Genomic DNA, 19732 nt, shown 5'->3' on the forward strand with positions numbered 1-19732 from the left:
CTGAGGAGGTTTAACAAGGACAAGTGCAGAGTTCTGCTCTTAGGAAGGCAGAATCCCATGCACTGCTACAGACTGGAGACCCACTGGCTAAGCAGCAGTTCTGCAGAAAAGGACCTGCGGATTACAGTGGACGAGAAGCTGGATATGAGTCAGCAGTGTGCCCTTGTTGCCAAAAGGCCAAGGCATATTGGGCTGTATTAGTATTAGGCATATTGGGCTGTATTAGGAGCATTGCCAGCAGATCGAGGGAAGTGATTATTCCTCTCTATTTGGCACTGGTGAGGCCACATCTGGAGTATTGCGTCCAGTTTTGGTCCTGCCCACTACAGAAGGGATGTGGACAAATTGGAGAGAGTCCAGCGGAGGGCAACAAAAATGATTAGGGGGCTGGGGCACATGACTTATGAGGAGAGGCTGAGGGAACTGGGGTTATTTAGTCTGCAGAAGAGAAGAGTGAGGGTGGATTTGATAGCAGCCTTCAACTACCTGAAGGGGGGTTCCAAAGAGGATGGAGCTCAGCTGTTCTCAGTGGTAGCAGATGACAGAACAAGGAGCAATGGTCTCAAGTTGCAGTGCGGGAGGTCTAGGTTGAATATTAGGAACCACTATTTCACTAGCAGGGTGGTGAAGCACTAGAATGGGTTACCTTGGGAGGTGGTGGAATCTCCATCCTTAGAAGTTTTTAAGGCCTGGCTTGACAAAGCCTTGGCTGGGATGATTTATTTGGGGTTGGTCCTACTTTGAGCGGGGGATTGGACTAGATGACCTCCTGAGGTCTCTTCCAACCCTAATCTTCTATGATTCTATGCAAGAAAAAGGGAGGGGCAAAAAAGCTGAGCATGAGACTGTAAACACATGGTGATCCTTGGAAAAGATAGAGAGCACACTTTTGGGTCTGGTGTTGGTTAAAGAGGTTTGGGGGCTGTAAGTTAAGAAACTACTCCTTTTGTTCTTTGTTCCTTCTGCTTTACATTCCTTGTAAATAAATAAGACTGCATGAAAGAAAATACCAGACTCCATCAATTTCTACTTCCAAATAGAATATCTCCAGGGCTCCAACTTTTGACTAGCCACTCATGTAAAAAAGTGACTGTAATGTTAGTTGTTATCTATAAGTGGTTGAGACTTGGGTATGTTACATTGGTTCTATTCCCAGCTCTACCAGAAGTAACCTTGTATAATCTCATCTCCTCTGTTACCTTATCTGTAAATGAAGAGAATGATACTTGAAAGGGATATAAGGACTTACTGAATAATAAAAGGCTGTGCACACAGATTAACACAAATCCATGGAAAAAATGACACAAAATCGTGATCTCCTAGCTCTGAGCCTTTCCTTAGGCCAAAGGGTATTTTGATGTGCAGAATCAGAATCTGTTTTTGCTGTGTCCCGGAGCGCTTTTTTTTTTTTTGCTGGAGTGCTAGTTCTGCATGTATCATATACACACAATACAGGAGCATATGCAGTACAGTTGGAATGTTCAGAAAATAAGAAAAAAAGGATGTTCTACGAAAATAGTTTGGGGAGTGGGTGCTCTACAGACTTCTCACCCAACTTGATGCAGAGCTCACCTATACACTGGTTGGGAGAAGAAATGTTTTCTCTGTGGTTGTCAAAGGGGACATGCTGCTTTCGCTTATGATTCAAGGGACTCCTTTGAAGCCTTTTTGCTGGCTCTGCAAGCTGTGGGATTAGGGAGACCTGTGCTCAGGAAGGTCAGGCATTTAAAAAAAACCCCACACAAATTATCCCTGGATCCAGGCTGTTCTTCTGAGATTTATTTCAGTGATGGAACCTTCCTTTCAGACTGCTCAACTGACTTAGTATAGACCTTGTCTATGCATCAGCTGGCAGGCAGTGGAGCTTTCCTGCACTGCTAAATCAGGCAAGTGCAGACCTCGCCTATGTGCCATCAAGGAGTTTCAACTTTTTCCCTGGGGGAAAGTCAAGAGCAAGGGGAATAATTACTTGGCCTTCTGCTTATCCTCACTGCCTGTCATTTCTGAGGAAAGAGGGTAGGAAACTATACCACTCCTGAGAAAATATTTGTGTTTTAGTTTTGACAAAAGCCTCAAAGCCCATGAGGAAAATTAGAGAAATATAATTTAAAAACTTTTAAACCCCATGTAGATTTTTCCTACAGTGCAATCCAAACCCTGGCTCAGAGTCAAATATCTGGTCTGCCTCCTCTTCCTAGGAAGTAGTCGAACCTCACTGTAGGCCTGTCAGAAAAGTAAGGGGTCAGAGAATGTGTCTCTCTGTGCTTTTTATAAAGCGCCCAGCACAATTTTGATTGCTATAAAAGCAATAAATAAGAAATACTTTCAAAGTTGTTGCATAATGCGTATGTGAAGTCACTTTAGAAAAAAGGCTAGAACTAAGTTATGATGAGTATGCAAATTCATGTGAACATTGCACCCAATAATATGAATTATATCTTGGCTGTTCTGTAGATTTTATAAAAACTCTGGTTCAATTCATTCCACATATAATCATGGATTGCTGGATGAGCTGAGGAAATGTACAGAGAATCTTGATATTACTTCACTCACCTTGTCTTGCTTTTCCATGACATTTCAGTGCTTTGATGGCGTCTGCCCAAAGGGTATAGATACAATGCACAACTTAGGGGTTAGTTTTTAATCACAAGCTAAACTTTGGTTTCAGAGTAGCAGCCGTGTTAGTCTGTATTCGCAAAAAGAAAAGGAGTACTTGTGGCACCTTAGAGACTAACAAATTTATTAGAGCATAAGCTTTCGTGAGCTACAGCTCACTTCATCGGATGCATCCGATGAAGTGAGCTGTAGCTCACGAAAGCTTATGCTCTAATAAATTTGTTAGACTATAAGGTGACACAAGCTAAACTTTAAAACTCACATTTTGACAATGTTCAGGAGTGCCTTTTTCCATCTCCAAAATATTCATAAGTTGAAAACCTCTTTTAAAAAATATATAAAGTCACTGACTTTGTAATAGTCACCCCTGCCATAATGATTTCTAGGATGTACTATTGTAATGCAATTCGGCATTAGCTTTCAAAACCACAGGCAGATAGCAGCTACAGGTGAACATGATAGCACATGTTCCACAGATGAGGCTACCTTCAGTATACAATGTCAGTAAGTGCACTTCAAGTTATTACTTTAATCACAGAAAAGCTACATCATGTAGGTCTAGTTCACAATACCTGACAGAGTACCTGACTGTTCTGTCTCTCCCTATGGTAATACAGATCAGGAGAACTGGAATTGTTGATCATTCTGAGATACAGGTGGGGATTTTCAGGTGCCCAAGTCCCATTAAAAATCAATAGGAATTAGGCACTTAAGTCTTTTAAGAGGCTTTGAAAATATCAGCCATAATTTTGAAAAGGCAGTGTTTTTTCTTTTGAACCCACACTGTTCAGAACAATCCTCTCTGCATATTAGCAAGGGTTATGGTAATCGGCTATTCACCTAGATACTAGAGATTGGCGCATTAGCAATGTTCAGAATAATATCTTATTTTTGAGTCATTCTATCTTAATATTTTATGGATTTGAGGGAAAGGCAAGTGGAAGGCTCTTTTTTTTTTAATCTAATTAGTCACTCTAGTAGTATGACATGATTAGGAAGTGTTGTTCTACTTAATCAGTGTTGTAATTTTTGTTATTAAATTTTGTTAAAAAACCCAAATGCCTCAGTTACAACAGCTAAAAATGAAAAAAAAACCCCACCTAATTAAATGTCAGTCAGATGTTTTCCATACCGTAAACACATATTCAGATAGGAAGAAAATTCTAATTATTTTCACAGCTCTCTCAAGTAATAGTCTCTTTTTCTTTTACATACCTTCCTGTAAAGAAGCTGTTCCATGCCATGTTTTCTTTCTTTTTCGGAATTGAAAAGTGGAAAAGATGTACGTACTGGAATCAACAATTGGCATATTTTCCCATGGATGCTAACCCAGTCAGCTTTTTGATGATCTACATCACTGGTAAAATAAGAGGAAAATACTTTTTTTAAAGCTCTGTTAATCTTTATTGCATTTCTAGATGTATATTCTGTCAATTCCTGCTGTAGTTTCTACTGAATTTACACCAGTAATGAATACTTACTCATAACGAATAGTCTGTAACAGTGGCAGGATCTAGTTTCCCAACAGGATTCCAAAATAGGAAGGCAGTGCTCTTCTGCCAAATCATAAGATGTTAGAACCCTCTGTAGAAATCACTTACAAAACCTTTGTTAAGGTGGAGTTAAAGCTGCTGCTATGCAACAGGGCCTCATGATCTGTGTACACTTTTGTAACGTGGAACTTCAAAACCCCAATCTCAAAAGTTGGAAAACTGGGAGCTGCTAAGTTAAAGTCTCCCCGCATATCACCAAAGAAAAAATTAGTGTAAGACAACACCCTCCCCCACACACCGCAACTTAAGAAATGTAGGGAAAACACAGCTAAGGTGCTGATTCCCATGGCACAGTTTCTACTCTGCTTTCCATATGAACACCCTACCGGGTGAGTGGAAAAGTGAGTGGAAAATATTCACCATCAAACCTGCAAGCAATCCCCTCACTGCATCGTTAGCATCCTTAATTGTGATTATACAATTGGAAACAAGGAAAAGCAACTCAACATCTCTAGTGTGATCTCTGTCAATCAGCAACGATTATTCCCATAATAGTATTACTACTGCGATCACGCTGATGGTTCTGTTGCACTGCATGAATAGGAGTCCTGATCTGGAGTTCTCATGGATGCAGAGAGAATGTCATTTCTTGTTAGGAAAAGGTATGGTACTGTGATGTTCGTAGTGCCTATCATCATCCCTACAGGTTTCAGAGGGGTAGCTGTGTTAGTCTGTATCAGCAAAAACAACGAGGAGTCCTTGTGACACCTTGGAGACTAACAAATTTATTTGGGCATAAGCTTTCATGGGCTATAACCCACTTCATCAGATGCATGGAGTGGAAAATACAGTAGGCAGGTATAAATATACAGCACATGAAAAGAAATTTTCCCTCTGTTGATATTCACCCCCTTCTTGTGAACTGTTTGAAATGGGCCACATCCACCCTAATTGAATTGGCCTTGTTAGCACTGACCCCCAACTTGGTAAGGCAACTCCCATCTTTTCATATGCTGTATATTTATGTTTTATGTATGTGTTTTTATCATCCCTACAGGGGCAGAGAAAGGTTATGTCGTGTATGAAGAAGCACCTGGAGAAATGCAGGCTTGACAGAACTACCCTAAAGTGGATACACAATTGGTTAAATAACTGAAAACAAAGAGTAACTATTAATGAAATCAAGTCGGATTGGAGGGAAGCCTCAAGTGGGGTTCCACAGGGATCTGTTCTGGGTTCAGTATTGTTTAACATTTTTATTACTGACCTGGATGTAGGTATACAGAGCACACTGATCAAGAGTGAAAAGCGAGAGGGGGTTGCCAATACTTTGGAAGATAGAGCTAAAATTCAGAGGGATCTTGACAAATTGGAGAACTAAGCAATAGACCATAAAATGAAATTCAACAAAGACAAATGTAAGGTGCTACACTTAGGTATGTCTACACTACGAAATTAGGTCGAATTTATAGAAGTCGGTTTTGTAGAAAGCTTTTTTATACAGTCGAGTGTGTGTGTCCCTGCTCTAAGCACATGTAGTCGGCAGACTGTGTCCACAGTACCGAGACAACAGTCGACTTCTGGAGCTTTGCACTGTGGGTAGCTATCCCACAGTTCCCGCAGTCTCCACCACCTATTTGAATTCTGGGTAGAAATCCCAGTGCCTGATGGGGCTAAAACATTGTCACGGGTGGTTCTGGGTACATATCGTCACGCCCCCGTTCCCTTCCCTCCCTCCCTCGGTAAAAGCAAGGGCAATCGTTTTGTGCCTTTTTTCTTGAGTTACCTGTGCAGAAGCCGTACCACGGCAAGCATGGAGCCCGCTCAGCTAACCGTCACCGTATGTCTCCTGGGTACTGGCGGACATGGTACTGCATTGCTACACAGCAGCAGTTTATTGCCTTTTGGCAGCCGACAGTGCAGTATGACTGGTAGCCATTGTCGATGTAGTCCTGGGTGCTCTTTTAACCGGGCGCCTGGGCAAACATGGGAGTGACTCAGCCAGGTCATTTCCCTTGTTTCGTCTCATGGCGATTGAGTCCTACCGGCAGTGCACTGTCTTTTAATCTGCAGCTAGCAGAAGACGATGGCCAGTAGTCATACTGCACCGTCTTCTGCCGAGCACCCAGGAGGTGACGATGGCTAGCGGTCGTACTGCACAGTCTGCTGCCAGCATGATGTATAAAGATAGATGAAGTGGCTCAAAACAAGAAATAGACCAGATTTGTTTTGTATTCATTTTCTCCTCCCTCCCTCCCTCTGTGAAATCAACGGCCTGCTAAACCCAGTTTTGAGTTCTATCCTTGAGGCAGCCATTCAGTTTCTCGCAAAGGCACCCCCTTTGTTGATTTTATTTCCCTGTAAGCCAACCCTGTAAGCCATGTCATCAGTCGCCCCTCCCTCCGTCAGGGCAACAGCAGACAATCGTTCCGCGCCTTTTTTCTGTGCAGACGCCATACCACGGCAAGCATGGAGCCTGCTCAGATCACTTTGGCAATTAGGAGTACATTAAACACCACACGCATTATCCAGCAGTATATGCAGCACCAGAACCTGGCAAAGCGAAACTGGGTGAGCAGGCGACGTCAGCGCGGTGACGAGAGTGATGAGGACATGGACACAGACTTCTCTCAAAGTATGGGCCCTGGCAATTTTGACATCCTGGTGGTAATGGAGCAGGTTCATGCAGTGGAACGCCGATTCTGGGCTCGGGAAACAAGCAGAGACTGGTGGGACCGTATAGTGTTGTGGGTCTGGGACGATTCCCAGTGGCTGCGAAACTTTCGCATGCGTAAGGACACTTTCATGGAATTTTGTGACTTGCTTTCCCCTGCCCTGTGGCACAAGAATACCAAGACGAGAGCAGCCCTCACAGTTGAGAAGCGAGTAGCAATAGCCCTGTGGAAGCTTGCAACGCCAGACAGCTACCAGTCAGTCAGAATCAATTTGGAGTGGGCAAATCTACTGTGGGGGCTGCTGTGATGCAAGTAGCCAACGCAATCAAAGATCTCCTGATATCAAGGGTAGTGACTCTGGGAAATGTGCAGGTCATAGTGGATGGCTTTGCTGCAATGGGATTCCCGAACTGTGGTGGGGCCATAGACGGAACCCATATCCCTATCTTGGCACCGGAGCACCAAGCCAGCGAGTACATAAACCACAAGGGGTACTTTTCAATAGTGCTGCAAGCACTGGTGGATCACAAGGGACATTTCACTAACATCAACATGGGATGGCCGGGAAAGGTACATGACGCTCGCATCTTCAGGAACTCTGGTCTGTTTCAAAAGCTGCAGGAAGGGACTTTCTTCCCAGACCAGAAAATAACTGTTGGGGATGTTGAAATGCCTATAGTTATCCTTGGGGACCCAGCCTACCCCTTAATACCATGGCTCATGAAGCCATACATAGGCAGCCTGGAGAGTAGTCAGGACCTGTTCAACTACAGGCTGAGCACGTGCAGAATGGTGGTAGAATGTGCATTTGGACATTTAAAAGCACGCTGGTGCAGTTTACTGACTCGTTTAGACCTCAGTGAAACCAATATTCCAACTGTTATTACTGCTTGCTGTGCGCTCCACAATATCTGTGAGAGTAAGGGGGAGATGTTTATGGCGGGGTGGGAGGTTGAGGCAAATCGCCAGGCTGCTGCTTACGCACAGCCAGACAACAGGGCAGTTAGAAGAAGAGCACAGGAGGGCACGGTGCGCATCAGAGAAGCTTTGAAAACCAGTTTCATGACTCACCAGGCTACAGTGTGAAAGTTCTGTTTGTTTCTCCTTGATGAAACCCCCCGCCCCTTGGTTCACTCTACTTCCCTGTAAGCTAACCACCCTCCCCATCTCCCTTCAATCACCGCTTGCAGAGGCAATAAAGTCATTGTTGCTTCACATTCATGCATTCTTTATTAATTCATCACACAAATAGGGGAATAATTACCAAGGTAGCCCAGGAGGGGTGGTGGAGAAGGGAAGGACAAGGCCACACAGCACTTTAAAAGTTTAAAACTTATTGAATGCCAGCCTTCTGCTACTTGGGCAATCCTCTGTGGTGCAGTGGCTGGGTGGCCAGAGGCCCCTCCACCTCGTTCTTGGGCATCTGGGTGAGGAGGCTATGGAACTTGGGGAGGAGAGTGGTTGATTACACAGGGGCTGTAGCGGCGGTCTGTGCTCCTGCTGCCTTTCCTGCAGCTCAACCATACGCTGGAGCATATTAGTTTGATCCTCCAGCAGCCTCAGCATTGAATCCTGCCTCCTCTCATCATGCTACCGCCACCTTTCAGCTTCAGCCCTCTCTTCAGCCTGCCACCTCTCCTCCCGGTCATTTTGTGCTTTCCTGCACTCTGACATTGTCTGCCTCCATGCATTCGTCTGTGCTCTGTCAGTGTGGGAGGACAGCATGAGCTCAGAGAATATTTCATCGCGAGTGCGTTTTTTCATCTTCTAATCTTCGCTAGCCTCTGGGAAGGAGAAGATCCTGTGATCCTTGAAACACATGCAGCTGGTGGAGAAAAAAAAGGGAGAGTGGTATTTGAAAAGACACATTTTATAGAACAATGGGTACACTCTTTCACAGTAAACCTTGCTGTTAACATTACATACATAGCACATGTGCTTTCGTTACAAGGTCGCATTTTGCCTCCCCCCTCCGCGTGGCTAACAGCGGGGAACATTTCTGTTCAGCCATAGGCAAACAGCCCAGCAGGAACGGGCACTTCTGAATGTCCCCTTAAGAAAAGCACCCTATTTCAACCAGGTGACCATGAATAATATCACTCTCCTGAGGATAATACAGAGAGATAAAGAACAGATGTTGTTTGAACACAAGCAAACACACTGCAATGCTTTGTTCTACAATGATTCCTGAGTACGTGCTACTGGTCTGGAGTGGTAAAGTGTCCTACCACAGTGGATGGAATAAGGCTGCCCTCCCCAGAAACCTTTTGCAAAGGCTTTGGGGGTATATCCAGGAGAGCCACGAATGCCAGGGCAAATTAATCATTAAACATGCTGGCTTTTAAACCTTGTATAGTATTTTAAAAGGTACACTCACCAGAGGTCCCTTCTCCGCCTGGTGGGTCCGGGAGGCAGCCTTGGGTGGGTTTGGGGGGTACTGGCTCCAGGTCCAGGGTGAGAAACAGTTCCTGGCTGTCGGGAAAACCGGTTTCTCCGCTTGTTTGCTGTGAGCTATCTACAACCCTCTCATCATGGTCTTCCTCGTCCCCAAAACCTGCTTCCATGTTGCCTCCATCTCCATTGAAGGAGTTGAACAACACGGCTGGGGTTGTGGTGGCTGAACCCCCTAAAATGGCATGCAGCTCATCATAGAAGCGGCAAGTTTGGGGCTCTTACTTGGAGCGGCCGTTCGCCTCTCTCTGGTTTTCTGGTAGGCTTGCCTCAGCTTCTTAAGTTTCACGCGGCACTACTTCGGGTCCCTATTATGGCCTCTGTCCTTCCTGCCCTGGAGATTTTCACAAATGTTTTGGCATTTCGAAAACTGGAACGTAGTTCTGATAGCACGGATTCCTCTCCCCATACAGCGATCAGATCCTGTACCTCCCATTCGGTCCATGCTGGAGCTGTTTTGCAATTCTGGGACTCCATCATGGTCACTTCTGCTGATGAGCTCTGCATGGTCACCTGCAGCTTGCCACACTGGCCAAACAGGAAATTGAAATTCAAAAGTTCGCGGGCCTTTTCCTGTCTACCTGGTCAGTGCATCTGAGTTGAGAGTGCTGTCCCAAGCGGTCACAATGGAGCACTCTGGGATAGCTCCCGGAGGCCAATACCATCCAATTGCGTCCACAGTACCCCAAATTCGACCCAGCAAAACCGATTTCAACGCTAATCCCCTTGTCGGGGGTGGAGTAAGGAAATCGATTTTAAGAGCCCTTTAAGTCGAAAAAAGGGCTTCGTCATATGGATGGGTGCAGGGTTACATCGATTTAACGCTGCTAAATTCGACCTCAATACCTAGTGTAGACCAGGGCTTAGGGAAGAAAAACCAAATAGACACATACAGAATGGGAGAGAACTAGCTCGGCAGCACCACTGGTGAGAAAGATCTGTGAGTTGTGGTGCATCACAACCACAACATAAGTCAGCAATGCGATGCTATTGCAAAAAAAGCAAATGCAATTGTAGGTTGCATTAACAGAGGCATAACATGCAAGTAATGGGAGGTGATAGTACTGCTCTACTCAGCGCTGGTTAGGCCTCAGCTGGAGTTCTATGTCCCAGTTTTGGTCACCAAATGTATAGAAATGATTTAGAGAAACTGGAAAGCATCCAGAGGCAAATGACAAAGATGATCAAATGGATGGAATGCAAAACATACAAGCAAATGCTGAAGGAACGGGGTATGTTTAGTTTGAAAAAGAGGAGATGGAGGGGGAGGAGAATATATTATAGCGATCTTCATAAACTTGAAAAGCTGCCACAAAAGGAGATGTAGAAATTTTTTTCTCTTTTGCCTCAGAAGGCAGGATAAGAGGCAATTGGTTCAAACTTCAGCAGAGCACATTTTGATTAAATCTCAGAAAAATCTTCCTATCTTAAAGAACAGCAGGAAAATGGAACAGACTCCTCGGAAGATTGTGGAAGCTCCTTCACTGGAGGCTTTCAAAAGGAGGCTGGATAGCCGTCTGTCTTGGTTGGTTTAGACACAACAAATCCAGCATATCGGCAGGAGGTTAGATTACATGACTTTTGCAGTTCCTTCTAACCTTATTATTCTATAATTCTTAACTGGGCATGTCCTGATTTTTTAACAGTAATGCTCTTTTTGGGAGTATGCGGGGAAAGCTTAACTGTTTTCTAATGTTTGAGTTTGGGGCTTTAAAATCCCACGTTCAGAAAGGTATTGGGAGCAGAAAACCCTGTTAGGCAGCAGCAACCTTAACTCCACTTCAGCAAAAAAAATGAGTAAGTGAATTCTAGATTGAGTCTTTGGGCTGGAATTAGAAATAAAGAGACTTGTCACGGACTGCCCATTACCTCCTTTGATTTATTGTTAGGAAACACCTCTCTCATTAGGGAAAAAATGTGTTATTGGTTTGCCTCTGGAAGTAGTTGGAACCTGTGGAAGAATATAGAGAAAGAAGACTGTGCAGCAGACTAACCATGCTATAGATGGCCGGGTGAGATATTATCCATTCCTTGTTCATAACTATGATTTATTGACTAATTTGTACCTCCTTCCTCACTTTCATACCCACACTTGGGGCAGAAGAAGGAAGCCATTAGAAAGAAATGAAATTGAATGAAATTTTTATTTCATTTGTAGAATCAAATGAAATAAAAATCTTAAATGAATCCACATGTTCCATAGAATCTCTATGGCTAGTAATTCCATGCTCTAATAAGAATATAACAGTAGGGATCTATTATCGACCACCTGATCAGGACAGTGATAGTGACGATGAAATGCTAAGGGAGATTAGAGAGGCTATCAAAATAAAAAACTCAATAATAGTGGGGAATTTCAATTATCCCCATATTGACTGGGTACATGTCACCTCAGGACAAAATGCAGAGACAAAATTTCTCGATACTTTAAATGACTGCTTCTTGGAGCAGCTGGTACACAAACCCACAAGGGGAGAGGCAACTCTCAATCTAGTCCAGAGTGGAGTGCAGGATCTGGTCCAAGAGGTAACTATAACAGGACCGCTTGGAAATAGTGACCATAATATAACAACATTTAACATTCCTATGGTGGGAAAAACACCTCAACAGCCCAACACTGTGGCATTTAATTTCAGAAAGGGGAACTATGCAAAAATGAGGAGGTTAGTTAAACGGAAATTAAAAGGTACAGTGACTAGAGTGAAATCCCTGCAAGCTGCATGGACACTTTTCAAAGACACCATAATAGAGGCTCAACTTAAATGTACATCCCAAATCAAAAAACACAGTAAAAGAACTAAAAAAGAGCCACCGTGGCTTAACAACCAGGTAGAAGAAGCAGTGAGAGATAAAAAGGCATCTTTTAAAAAGTGGAAGTCAAATCCTAGTGAGGTAAATAGAAAGGAGCATAAACACTGCCAAATTAAAGGTAAAAATGTAATAAGAAAAGCCAAAAAGGAGTTTGAAGAACAGCTAGCCAAAAACTCAAAGGTAATAACAAAATGTTTTTAAGTACATCAGAAGCAGGAAGCCTGCTAAACAACCAGTGGGGCAGATCGAGATACAAAAGGAGCACCTAAAGACGATAAAGTCATTGTGGAGAAACTAAATGAATTCTTTGCTTCAGTCTTCACGGCTGAGGATGTTAGGGAGATTCCCAAACCTGAGCTGTCTTTTGTAGGTGACATACCTGAGGAATTGTCACAGATTGAAGTGACAATAGAGGAGGTTTTGGAATTAACTGAGAAACTTAACAGTAACAAGTCACCGGGACCAGATGGCATTCACCCAAGAGTTCTGAAAGAACTCAAATGTGAAATTGCGGAATTAACAACTACGGTTTGTAACCTGTCCTTTAAATCAGCTTCTGTACCCAATGACTGGAAGATAGATAATGTAACACCAATATTTAAGAAGGGCTCTAGAGATGATCCTAGCAATAAGAGACCGGTAAGTCTAATGCCAATACCGGGCAAATTAGTTGAAACAATAGTAAAGAATAAAATTGTGAGACACATAGAAGAACATAAATTGTTGCGCAAAAGTCAACATTGTTTTTGTAAAGGGAGATCGTGTCTTACTAAATTATTAGAGTTCTTTGCAGGGGTCAACAAACATATGGACAAGGGGGATCCAGTGGACATAGTGTCCTTAGATTTTCAGAACACCTTTGATAAGGTTCCTCACCAAAGGCTCTTCCGTAAATTAAGTTGTCATGGCATAAGAGGGAAGATCCTTTTATGGATTGAGAACTGGTTAAAAGACAGAGAATAAAGGGTAGGAATAAATGGTAAATTTTCAGAATGGAGAGGGGTAACTAGTCATGTTCCCCAAGGGTCAGTCCTAGGACCAATCCTATTCAACCTATTCATAAATGATCTGGAGAAAGCGGTAAACAGTGAGGTGGCAAAGTTTGCAGATGATACTAAACTGCTCAAGAAGAAAAGGAGTACTTGTGGCACCTTAGAGACTAACAAATTTATTAGAGCATAAGCTTTCGTGAGCTACAGCTCACTTCATCGGATGCATTTGGTGGAAAAAGCAGAGGAGAGATTTATATACATACACACACACACACAGAGAACATGAAACAATGGGTTTATCATACACACTGTAAGGAGAGTGATCACTTAAGATAAGCCATCACCAGCAGCAGGGGGGGGAAAGGAGGAAAACCTTTCATGGTGACAAGCAAGGTAGGCTAATTCCAGCAGTTAACAAGAATATCAGAGGGACAGTGGGGGTGGGGTGGGAGGGAGAAATACCATGGGGAAATAGTTTTACTTTGTGTAATGACTCATCCATTCCCAGTCTCTATTCAAGCCTAAGTTAATTGTATCCAGTTTGCAAATTAATTCCAATTCAGCAGTCTCTCGTTGGAGTCTGTTTTTGAAGTTATTTTGTTGAAGGATAGCTACTCTCAGGTCTGTAATCGAGTGACTGGAGAGATTGAAGTGTTTGCCGACTGGTTTTTGAATGTTATAATTCTTGATGTCCGATTAGTGTCCATTCTTTTACGTAGAGACTGTCCAGTTTGACCAATGCACATGGCAGAGGGCCATTGCTGGCACATGATGGCATATATCACATTGGTAGATGCGCAGGTGAACGAGCCTCTGATAGTGTGGCTGATGTGATTAGGCCCTATGATGGTATCCCCTGAATAGATATGTGGACAGACTCCAAGTAAAAGAATAAATGGACACTAATCGGACATCAAGAATTATAACATTCAAAAACTCTGTCCACAAGTACTCCTTTTCTTTTTTACTCACAGAGAGAAAGACTCAAAGCAATACTCTGTAACAAAAGAAACAGCACCCAGAGACTCCCCGCCCTTTTGTTGTATTCATCTCGCTTTGTTAACAATTGTGATTAAAATAGAGATAAAGGATGAATGTGGATGGATGCTCGGTGTGGATAATAACTGAATGACCAGGGAGGTACCAGCCTAAGAATCCAGTGTCCATCGGCTGAAGAAGGCGTCAAGTGGAAATAACCAAAGGACGCCCGGAGAGCAGACTGGAATCCACCCAACAGCCTCAAGGATGGGAGAACCAAAGAACAAGATAACATCTGGCAGCACATAGCTGTCAGGAATGTGCCATCTGCTGATTGATTCAGCAACAGCATGAAGAAGCAATTCCCATAGACTGGCATAGGAAGAAATTCCTATAAAAATGGACTCTAGAAAGTGAGAACTTTGGGGTCTGATTCTGCAAATCAACTTCCAGGAGCATCAGATGAACATCTGACAAGGCCCTGCTCCCTCCTCATGTCCAGGCCACCTAGCCAATGGCTTGGCATGAGCAACTCTAAGGCTGGTAACTATGATAACAACCTTGCAGAACCTGTGTGTGTGTGTGTGTATGAATGAATGTGTGAATAAACATGAAATTGAATGAAATGTTATAGCTATAACTAACTGCTTACCAAGATTCTTTCTGTATTCACAATAAATGTGGCATTTTGCCTTTTCCCCTTTAATAAGATCCTGCTGGTTTTTATTTTATTGGTATAACAATTTAGCTACAACTAATCAGGAGAAAGATCTTGGAGTCATTGTGAATAGTTCTCTTAAGACGTCCACGCAGTGTACAACGGCAGTCAAAAAAGCAAACGGGATGTTAGGAATCATTAAAAAGGGGATAGAGAATAAGACAGAGAATATCTTATTGCCCTTATATAAATCCATGGTACGCTCACATCTTGAATAGTGCATACAGATGTGGTCCCCTCATCTCAAAAAAGATATACTGGCATTAGAAAAGGTTCAGAAAAGGGCAACTAAAATGATTAGGGGTTTGGAACGGGTCCCATATGCGGAGAGATTAAAGAGGCTAGGACTTTTCAGCTTGGAAAAGAGGAGACTAAGGGGGGTTAGAGATATATAAAATCATGAGTGGTGTGGAGAAAGTGAATAAGGAAAAGTTATTCACTTGTTCCCATAATATAAGAACTAGGAGCCACCAAATGAAAATAATGGGTAGCAGGTTTAAAACAAATAAAAGGAAGTTCTTCTTCACTCAGTGCACAGTCAGTAACTCCTTGCCTGAGGAGGTTGTGAAGACTAGGACTAAAACAGGGTTTAAAAGAGAACTGGATAAATTCATGGAGGTTAAGTCCATTTACGGCTATTAGCCAGGATGGGTAAGGAATGGTGTCCCTAGCCTCTGTTTGTCAGAGGGTGGAAATGGATGGCAGGAGAGAGATCACTAGATCATTACCTGTTAGGTTCACTTCCTCTCGGGCACCTGGCATTGGCCACGGTCAGTAGACAGGATACTGGGTTGGATGGACGTTTGGTCTGACTCAGTATAGCCAGTCTTATATTCTTATGTTCTAAGGATTAGTGGAAAAATAGGGGCTCTGACGTTTCCAGTATGTAATGACACCCATCCACAGACTCCCATCTCATCCAAATTAGTTGGTGAAGTGGAATGACCTGTTCAGCATCTAAGGGAGAGGACTGGACAAAGATGATGCTTATTGGTTGGAGTAAGCAACAAAAATTGGCAGAAGTAACTTCAGATTAAGACAGTTTGCCTGTCATTTGTAATGTAGCTTCAAAAACTAAGAATACTGTTCAAACCCCCACTGTTTCTGGACACCCAGTTAGCCTCATTGGCCAAGAGCATTGCTTGGTAACTGCATTTGGCTATAAGCTTCTAACCTTTTATTTTAATATAGTGATCAATATATTATGTTACTGGTCCATTCTGTATAATTTTTTACAAATTCATGGCTTATCCATTAGGTCACACTGCTTTCAGGCAAATTGTTTCAACTTTCTGTGAGCACATTATCCCACCGAATAAATGGCATAACAACAGTTACTCCTCTTTTGTAAAAAGAAAAGGAGTACTTGTGGCACCTTAGAAACTAACAAATTTATTAGAGCATAAGCTTTCGTGAGCTACAGCTCACTTCACCGGATGCATATTTCTATTATATTAAGGCACCAAGCCTGCAAATACTTATTCATATGATTACCTTTAACTTGTATTTTACTGAAGTCAATGAAACTTCAGATGCTTGAAGTCAAGAATGCACTTAAGTATTTGTAGGATCAGGATTTTGGTGCTGATTTTTTTTCTTCTGAAGTATCAGAGTTCAACAAAAATGGTATTTTCTCATCATACCGGGGTGGATAAAAATTAGTGATTTAAAAAAAATTGAAAACCAGTTTTTATTCATATCATATTTTTTTAAGTTAAATATGTTTATTTTTAAAATTAAATTATAAGCCTAAATGTATTATACTCAATGAAAATCATTTTAATTGAATACTAACAATAGTATTAAGCACTACATGTTTACTACCAAGTTTTAAAAAAAAGTCAAATCACTGAACTGGTGGAAGTCACTAAGCATGTGGAATCAGAGTTTGTTGAAGTGCTAAACCAGCTTCTGAAAGCAGTAACCTCTTCTGAGGATGCACAGAGAATATCTGCTTCATTTCAGTCGATTCAGCTAGCTGAGTTCAATGACTAGTTCATTAAAAGTTGAGACAGTGATCGAGAGTCGAAAAAGCAGAAAAACTTTTCTTCTTTCAATCTACGAATAAAATCTAAGTGTAAGAGAATCTACTAATTCTAAAATCGGGTCAGTTCATAACTGTATCTTTGTTTGATAAATCAGTTAGTTTTAAATGCAAAACATTTTTGATAAACTTTTTGATAATTTTCCCCAGCATTTTTAAGTAGTTTTATTTGACTAAAAAAACCAACGTTCTGTATTTTTAATTGAATTTCTATTCAAATAGAGCTTTATATAAATCACAAGTAAAAATTAATCATCTAATAAATAAGAAATAGACCAGTCACCATTTTCAAACAAAATAAAAATGTAAAAATTAAAAATCTGAGTATCTTAAGTAAATATTAAATAAATGCGTATAGGTAAAGTGATTAGCAACAACAACAAAAAGCACATTTAATGCACAGAATCATAGAATCTCAGGGTTGGAAGGGAACGCAGGAGGTCATTTAGTCCAACCCGCTGCTCAAAGTAGGACCAATCCCCAACTAAATCATCCTAGGCTATATTTAATCAGAAATCAGCATGTTGCAATGATTATCAACCAATGAGAAACAACCTTTCTTTAGAAAAATAACTAAAAAAATACAAATGCAGTACACTATTATATTCAATTATTTAAATCAAAGTTTCCTGATTGCTGCCTTAAATCATGATTAAAATCAGTGAGTTAAATCAATCCACCCTGCTCCATACACCTCCATATAGAGATGTATGAATTTAAGTGTCATTTTGGCAGAGTTCCATAGCTGTGGTCTTGCCACTAGGAATGCTCTGCCTACCAAGTCTGGTAGTCTAAACCAGCAGTCCCCAAACTGTGGGACACACCCCTAGGCGGCATGGTGGAATGTTCAGGGGGGTACGGCAGGGCCCAGGTCAGCCCCCATGGGGGAGTGGGGAGGGAGCGCCACCCAGCCCTGCTCTGCCCCAGCCCCTGGCTCCACTCCCGGTCCCAGCACCGCCCCCATCTGTGGCCCTCCCTTACCCATCTGTGCTCCCCCCAGCCCCACTCCTGGCCCCAGTTCCCAAGGGGAGGGCAGATAAGGGTAAGGGGGAGCATGACGAGAAAAGTTTGGGGACCCTAGTTTCAATGGACATTCCTCCTGCTGAACCGCTCCTGTGTAGTACAGCCATCTTGAAAAGTCACAGAAATGGTGGCTGAGGCAGCCAGAGTACCGTCTGTTAAGGAGTTTGTAGGTCTAGCTCAGGACTTTAAATTACAATTTTAATTCATAGACTATAAGTCCAGAAAGAACAATTATGCTTAACTAATCTGACCTCTTGTTTGAAGTGACCATATCTTTTAGAAAAACATCCAATTTTGATTTAAACATTTCCAGTGATGGAGAATCCATCACAACCCTTGGTAAATTGTTCCAACTATTAATTACGCTCATGGCTAAAAATTTACACCATGGTCTGAATTTACCTAACTTCAGCTTCCAGCCACTGGATATTGGCAGCTCTACTTCCAGTCTACCAAGGGGGGGGGTGCTCGACACCCACTCTACCCCTTCCCCCAAGTTCCCCCTACCTCTTCCTGCCCTTGCTCTGCCCCCCCCCCCCACTCTACACCTTCCTCCAAGGCCACACCCCCACCCCACCTCTTCCTGTTCCTACCCCGCTTCTTTCCACACCCTTCCTGGAACGCGTCCCATCCCTGCTCCTCCCAGCACCTGCTGCATGCCATGGAACAACTGATCTGTGGCAGGCAGGAGGCGCTGGTAAGAAGGGTGAGAAATTGATCAGCAGGGCTGCCGGCGGGGGTAAGCACTGGTGGGATGGGGGAGCTGGCTGCCGGTGGGTGCTAAGCACCCGAGCACCCACGGAGTCAGGTATGCTGTATCTGTGTCGAACTTGGCTTTCTGGGGAGAGACAGAGATTTGCTGGAACTGTCCTCAGTGGTGTAAGGAAAGGGCATTCCTAGGATGAGATGTGCAATTACACATAGGCGTCTCCGAGATGGGAAGGGCTGAAGAGTGTTCTAACAGATGAGATCAGGATACCTGAAGGGTCGGGGTTGAACAGGGGTGCTGGGATAATGAGATGGGGATTCAGGGATGAAAACGTCCCCAAGAAAGAGTAGGTTCCTGGAGGTGCAGAGGAAGGCAGGGTGACTGTGGGGCTGGGAACAATGGAAAGAGGAATGAGGACAGAAGTGTCTGGGGGTGATGGAGGAAGGGCATTGGGGTTGGGGAACAAGGATGGAGAGGCCCTGTGGGCTGGGGCAGGGCATTCGAAAGGGGGAGGAGGGGAACAAAGGGCTGAGATGGCCTGGGGGGCTAGGGCAGGGCATTGAGGGGGAAGGGAATGAGGATGAAGATGGCCTAGGGGCTGTCACAAGGCGCTGGCTGGGGGGGGGGTGCGAGACGTGGGGACTCAGAATGCAGATAAGGGGCAGGGCACTGGGAGAGGGGGAAAACGAGGATGGAGGTGGCCAGGGGGCTTGGGCAGGGTCTGTGTGGGGGAAGGAGAATTGGGGCAGGGTCTGGGGTAGGGCACTGGTGGAGAATGGGGGCAGCCCGGGGTGGGCAGGGAATAGGGGTGACCGGGGATCTGGGGCAGGGCACAGGGGTAGGAGAATGGAGAGAGCAGAAGCACAGCACTGTCTCTCCACCCCCACCCTGCCTCTGCTCCCAGGGCCTCTTTCACCAAGCCCCTACCCCCAGCTTGCTCCTCTTCCCTCCTGACCTTGTTGCTCACTGCTCTGCCCCTCCCCCTCCCCCTCCGTTGTCTTTCCATCCTCTCCACCTGCCTTCCCCCGTCCAAACTGCGCCGGGGCCTGACGGGAGCCTGCCTGCACACGAGATGCAGGTAGGAGGTGGCCCCAGCTGAGCAGCTGCTGACACGGGTTGATGGCCCAGTGCCTCCCCTGCCGGCAGGATCCGGATTTTGGTGTCTGCTCAGCACATCTGACCGGACTTTCCCGCTCAAAACCGGACTCCGGGCAACCGGAGC

At 43.8% G+C, this 19732-nt stretch overlaps 1 protein-coding gene across 1 annotated transcript in view; it reads right to left on the bottom strand.

Annotated features, from left to right (window-relative positions):
• The window catches only part of ZMYND12 (zinc finger MYND-type containing 12), a 54347-nt gene that overhangs the window by 34083 nt on the left and 532 nt on the right, over window positions 1-19732 (bottom strand). The window contains exon 2 of the mRNA XM_038376740.2: window positions 3832-3973. Coding sequence (XP_038232668.1) covers window positions 3832-3973 — 142 coding nt within the window. The remainder of the gene's footprint in view (window positions 1-3831; window positions 3974-19732) is intronic.

Source organism: Dermochelys coriacea, chromosome 18 (assembly GCF_009764565.3).
Source record: "Dermochelys coriacea isolate rDerCor1 chromosome 18, rDerCor1.pri.v4, whole genome shotgun sequence".
Classification (NCBI taxonomy): Eukaryota; Metazoa; Chordata; order Testudines; family Dermochelyidae; genus Dermochelys; species Dermochelys coriacea.